Source organism: Maniola hyperantus, chromosome 4 (genome assembly GCF_902806685.2).
Source record: "Maniola hyperantus chromosome 4, iAphHyp1.2, whole genome shotgun sequence".
NCBI lineage: Eukaryota > Metazoa > Arthropoda > Insecta > Lepidoptera > Nymphalidae > Maniola > Maniola hyperantus.
In genome coordinates this window covers 8506777-8520018 of record NC_048539.1, presented here as the reverse complement: position 1 = coordinate 8520018, position 13242 = coordinate 8506777, and the positions used below count along the sequence as shown (strand labels likewise).

The 13242-nt window shown below is 38.6% G+C and overlaps 2 protein-coding genes across 2 annotated transcripts; one reads left to right on the top strand and one right to left on the bottom strand.

Moving 5' to 3' along the window:
* Positions 1–1405: 1405 nt before the first annotated feature.
* Positions 1406–13236, top strand: RpL8 (ribosomal protein L8). The gene is made up of 6 exons (XM_034985240.2): positions 1406–1520; positions 1672–1831; positions 2754–2910; positions 3821–4024; positions 11907–12065; positions 13085–13236. The coding sequence occupies exons 2-6, from the start codon at positions 1694–1696 to the stop codon at positions 13198–13200; spliced, it is 774 nt and encodes a 257-aa protein (XP_034841131.1). The 5' UTR covers positions 1406–1520; positions 1672–1693; the 3' UTR covers positions 13201–13236.
* On the bottom strand, positions 9119–10617 carry LOC138402268 (uncharacterized). The gene has a single exon (XM_069498317.1). It carries the CDS (start codon positions 10508–10510, stop codon positions 9134–9136), a length of 1377 nt encoding a protein of 458 aa, XP_069354418.1. The 5' UTR covers positions 10511–10617; the 3' UTR covers positions 9119–9133.
* Positions 13237–13242: the final 6 nt, after the last annotated feature.

The window sequence follows — 13242 nt, the reverse complement described above, 5'->3', positions numbered from 1 at the left end:
CACAGACATAAAAATTTAACTTCTCACCGTAGACTGATTAAAAAGGCTAGACTAAGGTCCTGTGTAACCGCATGTGAGATAGCGATAGATAACGATGAATAACACGACAATGGGGTTGGTAACTGTCAAAGTGGCGCTAGCGTAGCTAGTCCCAAAACCTTTCTCTATGCCCAAAACACAGTTGTTTCAAAATCCAGCGAAATTAGAGTAGTTAGGGTATATCATTTTCCGAAGCATAAAAAACACGTATATATTGTTGCCGTCTGGGTCTACCTCAATGCCGTCAAGTGTCCCCTTTGTTCTTGTTTGAATATTGGAATATTCTAAGTCTTGCCCCCTGTTAATGTCACTTAAGTGCCAAGGTGCCAATAGAGCCTTGTCGCACTGCACTGTTCCTACTCATTCGATTCGTATATGGTCATGGGTCTCATGCACAGATATGTCCAGATTTGCAACTAGCGTGGCCCCCTCAGTCCCTCTCACTCAAGCAGATTTTCTTACTACGTAGTAGTACTTGCAAATTCTTTAGTGAAATGTCATTCCTTCTACCCTTCACGTTGTTTGCCAAATACTCACGTACAAATACATTTTGGCAAACAAAAAAAAGTGGCCACGGTGAACAAGGCCAGGACAAAACATAATCATTTTGTCACGGTCTAACAAGAGCTTAAATGCATTTAGCTATCTCGCTCTAACAGTAAGTGTCACAATAGGGCTACCTACTTCTAATAGCCCTTGTTCTGAGGCTCAGAATAAGGACTGTTGAGGTCTCATCATAGATTATCTACTTGGGTCTTATCACAGCATCACAGACTACAGTGTATAAAGGGAGTCGGTCTCATAATCTCTATGGTCTATATGGTCTCATCAAAGAATTTCTAATATCGATGGGTCTCATGCATTAATGACTCGTGTCAGTGTTACCATGTACACGGTAATTACCGTAGATGCACCGTAATTCAGCCCTAATCTACCGTCAAGGTAATATGGCCATTACCTTGACCGTGTCACCGTAATACAAAATCACGTTAAGAATTCATAATATACTGCGTAATACGAGTACGAATCTCATTCACCTAAGCATATTTCATAATGGCAACATTTCTCTTGCTCTCGGTTTAAGCATCAAATCTCAGCAATCTATTTTCGTCCTTATTCAAGCAATTAGGAAGGAGTCAAATGTAAAACTAATGAGATTTAACAAAATATTAATATGAATAAATCCGTATGTGAAAAAGATATTGCTATGCTAGGAGAGTCAGATTCAGAATAATATTAATAGTTGATTAAAAAGCAAATTCGTGACGTTTTTTCTTTTAAAAATGACACGGTAATTTACACGGTATTCTTTTAGCTAATCCACCGTAATTTAATCTAGAAACACCGTAATTTTAACTCTTGAACACGGTAATTCTCGATTTACATATGGAAACACTGACTCGTGTCATTGTCAATGTCAGCTGTGTCAGTTTGAACTTTTGATTTTGATGTTTCTTTCCGAAATTTCCCTCATTGAAAATGTACGTAAATAGATGGTATAATTTTTTAATCCGAAGTTATCATGATTTATTTCGTTGTTTTATTTTCAAACCCTTAAAAATAAAGTTTGAAATAACATGATTAAGCGGACAATGTAATTATTTCCTGTAATAAAGTGTAACATGTTTACAGTGAGGGTTAACGGGACGTGACAATGGGTCGTGTGATTCGGGCTCAGCGAAAAGGTGCCGGTTCAGTCTTCGTATCTCATACGAAGAAGAGGAAAGGAGCCCCTAAACTCCGTTCCTTGGACTATGCTGAACGTCATGGTTACATTAAAGGTGTTGTAAAGGTGAGACTAAATCGTCCTGCTTATAGTATTATGGCTGTTAGCTACGTTAAATGCTTTACTGCTGTAATTGTGGCTTTATATACATTAAATGATCATAGTTACGGCAATAAACGAACCAAATTTTGCGATAATTATAATATATAAATATTTAGGTAATGCTTTAAAAAAATACATTACCTAATAGGCACCAGTAAAACAATAGCTGGTAACTAATAAGAAAATCTTTAAACCTCACCTTCTATCTCAAAACTGAAAATTAATGTTTGATTGCTTTCCGTTTAATTATGGTCGAATACTATATATGTATCATATTATTGTAAGGAAAGGAACTAGGATTTGAAACTAAGTTAATAGTAAAGCTTTGGTAATGATGATCTTTACTTACCTACTCTGAATCTATAATGATTACACAAGAGGCTCTTTCTGATGTACCAAAGTATTATAATATTTGAAGAGCTGGCAAACAAAATGGTGTAGTTACACTTGTAATCATAATACTTCTTTTCTTTTATTCTGACTTTGTTGGCACACTAAGACTGGAATTCAGTCAAGATAGGGACTGCTTTAGAGGATGATTAGGTTGACATGTGTCATACACAACCTTACTTCTCTTATGCATTGTTTAAAAGTCACATGTCATCTGAATTGTCCTCTAAAGAAGTCCTTATCTTTGCTTTGAATGCTAGTGTTAATACAAATCTAAGCTCATTTCAAAGCAAAACTAAGTTTGTAATTGTGATCAAAATGGTATAATTTACAGTAAAGTTTCAACAGTTTTTATTTAGGTTTTTGCTCCTGTAAAGTTTATTTTGTGCAATTTGTTGTTTTGTTTGCCAGTTTTATCTCTCAATAGTGATTTCTACCAGGGACAAGGATTATTATAAAGTTAGGTTCAAATCATTGTGAAATAATTTAATTTCAGGACATCATTCATGATCCTGGCAGAGGTGCCCCATTGGCGGTAGTGCACTTCCGTGATCCATACAAGTTCAAGACGCGAAAGGAGCTTTTCATTGCACCCGAGGGTCTTTACACAGGCCAATTTGTATATTGTGGAAAGAAAGCTACGCTGGAAGTTGGTCAGTATTTATTGTAAATTCGGAAAACTACTGCCATATTATATTCTTTGATCTAGGTAAAAAAAGTTTTTGGCATAGCCACAAGTATTTTTTACACCAAAAGCACATTTGCCATTCCCATATTATTTTGCTGTTTGTGCCAAAAAATTGTAACTCGATAGGAAAGGCATTTTGATCCAGTGGTAGATGCATTTGACGATTCAAAAGTACTTGTAAAAGTTTAATGGAATTTTTTTATTTTATTTATTTATTTATTATTTAACAAGCAGGAGTAAAAAATAAAAAGTGGACAGGGAAGCTTCATGACAGTGGGGATAAGTTCTGAAGTTGTTAGTGCATAATAGTTACCAACAAAGATAGAAAGGTGGGAATGGTATTGTCAAAGATTAGGCATAACACAATAATATAGTGTTGTATGAGTGTATTGCAAGGGACTTTGCACACATACACACCTGCATCACACAAGGGGTAAGTCTCATTTGTTCTATAGAACTTGATGTCATCAGACAAAATGAGACAATCTTATCCTAATTTGTTCCATAGAATAATTGAGATTATTTCTTTCTTTAACTGTTCTATGAAACAAAGTAAACAAACTTTTCTTTTTTCATGGTGGTTCCGTACCAGAAGGGTGCCAACAGTATGTCAAAGACAAGCAAGGTCGAGGTGAAATGCTCATGTAGGACTCAAATTAGGATAAAATTATCTCATTTGTCTGATGACGTCAAGTTCTATGGAACAAATGGGATTTAGTGAAGAGGAAGATCAGTCTTAAATCTTGTAGGGTAGGATAAAATTTCATAGGGTCCCATGGGACCTCATGCAAAATAAGCTAGCGAAACTTTAGCTTAGCTGAACATTTTGTAGGGTGTTGATAAGACAAGTCAGTTAATATCTAATGTTTCCTTAGGAAATGTGATGCCAGTGGGTGCTATGCCTGAGGGTACTATTGTGTGCAACCTGGAAGAGAAGATGGGTGACAGGGGTCGGCTGGCTCGTGCCTCTGGGAACTTTGCCACTGTTATTGGGCACAACCCTGATGCCAAACGGACAAGGGTCAAGCTGCCTTCTGGTGCCAAGAAAGTTCTGCCCTCTAGCAACAGAGGGATGGTTGGTAAGTACAAATACATAAATAAATACTAATATAAAGAGGTAAAGTTTGTAAGTTTGTTTGTAGGGGGTAATCTCTGGAACTATTTAATTAGTTTTGAAAATTCTTTCACCAGTAGAAAGCTGCATAATTCAGGCTATATTTTATTTCCAAAAAAAAAATCTACAAAAATTGTAATAAGCTATACCAGTCAACCCATGTGAAGGTGATTACAGACTTTTGGAATTATAAAATATTTAATATTAAACCACATAATATTACTAGCTGATGCCCGTGTGAGATTTAGATAAAGAAGTTAAGACAGTGGGCTTTAATAGTGATGATAAATTAAATCCAATGATTACTAATGAAAGTTATCATTTATCAATTATATGTCAGGTAAGGCCAAATACTAAGTAATTAAAAATCAAGCAAAGCATCTGCTGTATTATTTCAAAGTAAGAATCCTAATCATCTAAACAGGCTTCTATAATAATTAGAAGCTAACAACCTAGTGTTTACTTTTATCTCAATGTATAAAATAAATAGCACAAGAGGGTAGGTGATAAATACAGAAGTAAAACCAACCAAGTCGAATAATAATTGAATTGTATTGTTCAGCATTGATCTATTTATATTAAAATGAATCTACCACCCATTTCGCTAAGGTGTTTAGTCATGGAGAAGAAAGGGCAAAGAAACTCCATAACACACATCTTTTAAAAACATTACGATTACCAGATTCCATACACAGTACCTAAAACGTTTACGTACGTGGTACTGTGTACCAGATGGTACATTATAATAAAATATAAGAATACTTAACTTTAGTAAAGTCCGCCGTGTTTGCTCTGGGCTGAAGAACCTCACAGATTGACTGTCGATACAAGACTGTCCCCTCTGTCGAGGTAGGGTACTTTTACAACACTGCCATCGCAAACAAGGCGGATGTCGACTATCACATGATCTTAATATTAATCATTATTTATTTTAGGTTTGTTGACAAAAGGTATGTTGACACACCCAATTTACAATAATAAAATCAGTAACATTGATGGTCTACGTATTCATAATTTACAATAATAATAAGCGACTTAAATTGACAGTTTACACAACATTATTATTTCACATAATAGCTATTGCCAACTGTATGTTCTTCTTTTCTTGTCTATGGCTCTATGTACTGCGGTTTTGTTGTCCGCAATAATTCCGCCAATGTCAATTCAGTGGAGAAAACATCGTTGTAATTTGGTTCTTGAATTCCTTTCATGAGAGACTTTTCTTTCTAACCCACAGACTACAGTGTATATAAACCTTTGTTAGACCTAGACATCATAAGGACAACACAAGTTGTTAGTTTATACATTGGACAATTAGTATGATTTTAGTTTAACATAAAGGAAATATAACAATTAATAATATCATGACCGTTAAGACATTAAACATTGATGTTAGAGATACATTATAATTTAATATCATACAAATTAATATAATTGCATAGACATCTTAGGATCGAAGGGTTAGAAAAAGAGAGGAGATAAGGGAAATGAATTGGGCGAGGGATATTATGGGGTAGAAACTCGTACAAAGATATGGGGTGGTTAGTACAGTTGAAAAATATGTGCTCGACTGTTCCCTCATCCAGACCACATTCACAAAGCGAGCTATCTCTCACCCTGATTTTATTTAAAAACACTGGGGAGCATATGTGACCTAATCGTAGCCTACATAGAACGGATATTGTCCTTTTATTTAGTTTTTTGGATTTGAAAAACCAGGGTTTCCGGGGAATATTGGGCTGGATATATCTATAGTGTTTAGCTATGTTTAATTGGGTAGTATTCCATCTTACATTCCAGTCCTTATGCATGTAAGTTTTAGCCAGAGGGATGAGGTCTCTTGGGAAGATACAGCTGTATGTTGGGGATCCTAACTGTATGGCTTGCTTAGCCCACATATCAGCTTGTTCATTTCCTTGTATGCCTTTGTGGCCTGGTATCCATGCTAAAGCTATATCTAAACCGTTGTTATGGCAATGGTATAATGTTTCTTTTATATTTAAAATAATTTGAAAATTCTGGACTTTATTTTTGAAAATATTACCCAATATTGCTTGCAAACAGCTCTTTGAATCCGATAATATTAAAACTTTATTTAAGCTGTGAGTCTTAACATATTTTAATGCCTCAAGGATGGCAATAGCAGATAGCTTCCCCGGTGAATACTGATGTTTGGGGAGGACTTCTAAATAAAAGGGCAATATTGTACTTTGGAATCCATACTGCTGAACCAACACTATCACTTTCTGTTAATTTAGAGGCATCAGTAAAAACTAGAATCCACCCCTGCCAGTTTTGGTCTAAAATTTGGCCTAACTTTGTGTTTGCCTCAACTTCGTCTTTGCAAATGCCAAAGTCAAGTTGTATATTGGGGTTGTAAATTAAAGCATCAAATGAACAGTTAAATATAGGGAATATAGGAGACTGGGCTATTGGGTGTTGTAAGTCTTTACATCTCCTGTAGCTTTCTACCAGTCTAGGAGGGTCTTTATGTGCCCAGTATTCTTCAGTGCTAACCTTTTGTGCCATTGAGTTCAACTGTGGTATCAGTGGGTGCGACTCCACTTGGATTAGTTTACAGACAAACCGATCTGATAAATACTGCCTTCTTAGATCAAGAGGAGGGTCCACACATTCTGTCATCAGGGCTATTTTGGGTGAAGACTTCATGGCACCCAGAACTATGCGCAGGCATTTTGCTTGGATTAGATTTAGCCTTTCCAAACCATCTTTATTGCAAGGTTCAAAGATAAAGGTGCCATAATCGAAGTGGCTTCTAACTATAGCATTATATAGAAGTTTCTGGCAGTATGGATGAGATCCCCACCACACTCCAGAGAGAGCTCTCATTATGTTGACTCCTTTTTCACACTTTTGGGCTACATAATTAAAGTGTTGTTTTCCTGTTAACCTTGCATCTAGTATAACGCCCAGAAATTTTACTGCCGGAACTGCTTCGATAATCTGCTCTTCGTATCTTATTTCTATATCCGGAATGCTTCTTTTTCTAGAGAAGATCAGAACATTACTTTTAGAAGGAGAGAGACTTAGTCCATGTTCTTCAAGCCATATGCAAAGGTATTACATAGCAGAGTTTAAGTTAACAGCTGCATCACAGATTGAGTTACTTGAGATATATAATGCCAGGTCATCTGCATACTGCAGTGTATTACAAAAGCTATTCACCGCCAGCTCCAAATCATACGTATAAATATTATACAACAGAGGACTAAGTACGGATCCTTGTGGGAGACCCTTCCAGACAGTTCTGGGTGGCATGAGCTCTTCATTTATACGTATTTTGATAGATCTAGCCATGAACAGATTCATAACAAAGTGCACAATCCTCTCAGGGATACTCAGATTAAGCATTTTGCGCCTGAGTAGTGGAAGATTAACACTATCATAGGCAGAGGTAATATCTAAAAAGATGCCCACCAGGTAATCTCCATTCGCGAAAGCAAGACGTATATCAGTAGACAGCATGCTTAAACTATCTATAGTACTCTTACCTTTTCTGAATCCAAATTGAGTTTTACCCAAAATGTCTTTGCTGTCTACATACCATTCTAATCTATTCTTTACCATATGTTCAAATATTTTACAGAGGGTGGATGACAAGGCGATGGGGCGATATGAAGTAGGTTCTGAAGGATTCTTTCCCGGTTTCAAGATTGGTAAAACAACTTGAGTTTTCCAGGGTTCTGGTATATTACCTGATATAAATATATTATTTACTATATTTAAAAAGTAAGTTTTACCCAGGATGTTTAGGTTCTTTATAAAGGAGTAGGGGATACCATCTTCTCCAGGCGTAGAATCCTTCAGCTCCTTTAGTACTATTTGTAGTTCTACAAGGGAGAAGGGTTGCTCTAATCTATGTGAAGGGGGGGGTATGCTAGTTGATGGGAAATAATCCTGATCTGGACGAAAGGGTGGAGCTAATTTCGTTTCGAATTCGTGTAACCATGGAGATGGGTCATTAGAAGGGGAATCTATAGTCCTAGATCCTCTGAATCTTTTGATATTCCGCCAAACCAGAGAAGACGGGGACCTGGGAGACAAGCTGTCACAGAAGGCTTTCCAGCCTTTATGTTTTTTTTTGGAAAGCATTCTTCTGACTTTAGCAGAGTTTCTCTGGAAGGCTATGAAATTTTCTATTGTCATGTTTCTATTGTATTCCAATTCTGATTCCTCTCTCAGCTGCACTGCAGATGTACATTCAGAATCCCACCAAGGAGGTGATAAAAATTTTTGTTTATATTGTTTAATTGGAAAGTGAATGTCTGCAGCATTCACTAACGCCTGTTGGAATTGGTTGTAATTTTCTGAGAGGTTTTCCAAATTTACAGGTTCCAGTTGGGATAAGAAACTATCTACTGACTCGGCAAAAGCGCTCCAGTCAACATTGTTTATCCTGTATTTTAAAAGAGGTTTTGGGGCAGGCTTGGGGGATATGTGGTGAGTCATGTATATTAAGATTGGATAGTGGTCGCTACCATAAGAATTGCTCAGGACTTCCCAAGTTATGGTGTTTGCGATACTGGGAGAACAGAGAGAGAGATCTGGGACTGACCGAGGGTTTTGGCCGGGATAAACTCTATGTGTTGGGGATCCATCGTTGAGGGAGCATACATTAATCTTGTCAAAAATATCTATTAAGTAGTTTGAAAAGGAGTCACAATAGTATGACCCCCACGAAGTGTGATGACAGTTAAAATCCCCTAGTACTATCAGGGGGGAAGGAAGTACTGAGAGCAAAGATAAAAGTTCAATTTCAAGATTAGGGTTGGGGTGGGGAATATAAATGGAAACAATGGTTTTATTTACAACTCTGGCAGCAACCACATTAATTTCCTGTGAATGCTGTGGCAAAGGAAGTTGAGAGTAAGTTAAAGTTTTTTTTATAAATAAAGTGCATCCACCATATCCATCGTTATCATCCCGGAGACAGGCAAAGCCTGGTATCCTGAAAGAGGATTCCTGTCTCAACCATGTCTCCGAGACGGCAGCGATGGCGATGTGGTATTTTTTTAAGAGTGAAGTTAATTCATGTTTTTTATTTTTGATACTTCTAATATTCCATTGTAGGATTGGGATCGGCTGGGCCGTTCTGAGATTTAAATATGTCTGTCAGTTTAACGATTTTTTCCGCCACGTTGTTCGGTATATTGTTGTTGGGTTTCAGGATACAATTGTTTAGTAGTGCAACAAGGATTTCCATAAGGTCTTCATTTGAAACTGAAAAGGTTTGATTTTTGAGGGCACAACCATTTGAAGAGGGAGAGGATGGGATGTTAGTAATTGAATTGTGGGCGAGCCTATCAAATCCTTTAGAAGGTGGGGGTCTATGTCTTGGGGTAGTTAAAACTGTTTTTCTGTACGATTTGGGGGGCAAGGGAGCAGCAGGATTCCTACTGACAAGGGGCTCACTCACTGAGGGGGCAAAGATAGTCGCTGCTATGTCCGCATATGATCTACGGGCTGGGGGAACCTGGGCTGAAGCCTCTATATATGAAATATTATTATCGGACATCATTAGCTTGATTTTGTGTTGTCTTTGGTGTTCCGGGCAGTCTTTATATGTGGCTACATGCTTGCCTGTACACAGTACACATTGGAACTCATCTTGACAACTATCGCCAGAATGCTCCTGGCCACACCTGAAGCATCTGGGCTTGCTTCTGCATTGGTTTTTTGTGTGACCGAATCTGCAACAATTGTGACACTGAATGGTGGGGAGAAGGTACTTCTCCACCACCATGGAAGTATAATACACATATACATTTTTGGGCAAAACTTGGCCTCTGAATGTGATAACGACTGATTGTGTGGGGACCCATGTTGCTGTACCCTCTGATACTACCTTACGGTTCAGACGTCTTGCTTTCAAGACGATCCCACAGTTATCCGGAAGTTCTATGGCCTCTGCCAGTTGCTGTATAGACCACTCTTTAGGGACTCCTCTAATGAGTCCCATCCGAGTTACGTGGAACGCGGGTATGGTGGCATTCAGTTTGTTTTGTTGTAGACATGGGTGGTGAAGAAAAGCATTGGCATCACCACTGTTCCTGAACTCAATAGCGACTCGATTTCTACCTACCGCTTTTACACCATCTCGTACTATGTTAGAAATATTATTCTTAGCCAGAAGTAAACCGATTTTAATTGGGCGGAGAGTTAATCCAGCAGCAGGATCAGGTTCAATTCGCATCACGTGTACAATAAATGGGCCTGCGTCGTTTAACCCGTAAGTGCGATCCGTAATAGTCATCGATGGATGGGTGTAAATATTTTGGATAGATTCCATCGACGATTGGTCTAGTTCAATGTCAGCTCGCTTTGTAGGTTGGATGACGGGTTCAGCTACACGTTTTTTAGGGCGTTCCTTTGGTTGTGACGGATCAGAGCATGTCGGATCCGGAGGATCCCCTGGACTATCCACGCCCATTCCTTCCCCTTCCCACGAACGAAACACACACAAAACTCACCAGATACCACCACCAAGTCTCAGCTAGGAGTAAAAAACCACAAGAACACGTGCTTTCAACCACCAGCTGACGGAAAAAAAAAAACGCGTCAACTGTATGTTGACAATAGCTTAGTATAATGTCACTCTTAGTACATTGACATTGAATCCGGAAACGGAATAACGATTCTGTTTTAAATATCACAACAAATATTTATCTCGGTCTCCCAAGTTTATGATTAGATGAATTTTAGCATAATAATTATGTATCCAATTTTATCGTAATATAACACCCGCGACTTCGTACGCGTGGATGTAGGTTTTTATAAATCCCTATAACTCTTTAATTTTCTGGGATTAAAAGTATGTAATATCCCCGGGATGTAAGCTAATGCTGTACCAAATTTCATCAACATCGGTTAAACTGTTGGGCTGTGAAAAGCTAGCAGACAGACAGACAGACACACTTTCGCATTTATAATATTAATATGGATAATTTATACTATATAATATAATTTATGACTAAACTAGATGATGCCTGCAACTCCGTACACGTTTCAGTGTTTTGAAAATCCTTGGAAACTTAACTTTTCTGACACAAACATTAGCCATTAGTACAGTATTGGTATGGATCATTGACATGCGAATGCGAATTACTAGAAGCTCACCTCCGCGGAAGCGGATGTCGAAGTTGATGCGAATATACCGTATTTGCGGATGTGGATGCAAATATTACGGATTTTTGCATCTGCACTCTGTTGGGTACCAAAGTAACACTTTTTGGTTGGTCAGTTAGCGAACAAAGATATCAACTAGCAAAAACGCGCAACGCACGCGCCCACTTTCTTTGCAGGTCGTTACTCGTTACGTGTTGCAAATAAAAATCCATATCCGTAAAAGCTCCGCATTAATTGATGCGGCTGCGGAGTTCTGAATTAATGCGAATGTTCCACATTTGCGGATGCGAATATCCGTGACACCCATTGGGTACCATTGTACACTTTTTAATTGGTCCATTAGCGAACGAAGATATCAACTAGCAAACGCGCGAGGCACGCGCCTTTGCCCCCGCCCACTTTCTTTGCAGGTGTTACTTGTTGTAAATATGAATCCGCAGCCTTAAAAGCTCCGCATTAATTGATGCGGATACGGATGTCTGAATTAATGGGAGTGTTCCGCATTTGCGGATGTGAATATCCGTAACACCCCTGGTATGGATAATGAATATTAGTATAGATTTTGGTAATGATGATCTTTACTTACCTACTCTGAATATTCTATGATTACACAGAGGCTCTTTCTGATGTATACAAATTTTAATTTACTAGCGATTATTTTATGATAAGCTTACAAACTTTGACTGTAAACAATTTCACAGGTATTGTCGCTGGTGGTGGACGTATTGACAAGCCTATCCTGAAGGCTGGTCGTGCGTATCACAAGTACAAGGTCAAACGTAACTGCTGGCCATACGTGCGCGGTGTGTCCATGAACCCTGTGGAGCATCCTCACGGTGGTGGTAACCATCAACACATAGGTAAGTGGCCATTTATCAAATTAAACTATACATATCAGCAAATTCAATTGTCTTTGAAAAAAGCGATGATAGCCTAGTGGTTAAGGCGTATGTATGGAGAGGGGAGGTTGGGATTCAATCCCGGCCACTCACCTCTAACTTTTCAAAGTTGTGTGTTAAGCAATTAAATATCACTTGCTTTGACAGTGAAGGAAAACATAGTGAAGAAACCTGTATGCCTGAGAGCTCTTCATAATATTCTCAAAAGTGTGTGAAGTCTGCCAATCCACATTTGAGCAGCGTGGTGCAATATGGCAAAAAATCCACATTCTGAGAGGAGGAGACCTGTGCTCTGTAGTGGGCCGGCGATGGGTTGATGATGAATAGCTTAAATCAGGAACTCTACAGATCCTAGGTTTTACGTTAATCCTCTAAGTTAAAATCTATAAAAAGTAGGAAGGTAGTTAGGAATTTAACAGAATTTCTACGGAAGGGGGGGGGAGGAATTTAACAGAATTTCTACGGAAGGGGGGGGGGACCCCGCGCCGGGTTGTGCGGGTATACGGGCCATGTCCTCCCCGATTGCCATTTCAATCTGTCGCCTACTATAACGTAGTCTAAATTCCACGGACTCGTACGAAATTATTTGCTGCCTCGTTTTTAATATTCACTGCTAGAATATGGAATGCCTTTCCGTTTTCCTCGCCAATGATAATATTGTGGGACTTCAAAAGAAGAGTGGATAGTCACCTTCTAGGCAGGCGCGCTCCACCTTCGGCTGCATCATCAGTCAACACCTATTTGGTTTAATTGCTGTCAAGCGCATGCCTATTTAAGTAAAGCTGGCGGGTCATGTATGGGGAACATGCGTATAGTGCATTAATAACGCCTGGTTTATTAGCGCGGTTTAATAATTTAGGTATTAGCGCGTATAGTAGAAGAGCAAGGAGAAGAACCAACGTCGCGACCGTGGCTGTGGTAGTCGACTTCTTAATACAAACTGAAGTGCAATTTAATTTAATTAATCCTTTGTTACCCAGGTAAGGCTTCGACTGTCAAGAGAGGTACATCTGCTGGTCGCAAGGTTGGTCTTATTGCTGCCCGCAGAACCGGAAGAATCCGTGGTGGCAAGACGGAAACAAAGAAGGAGACATAAATTTAAACGTAACATCAATAAAAGTTATAAAATCCATGCTGA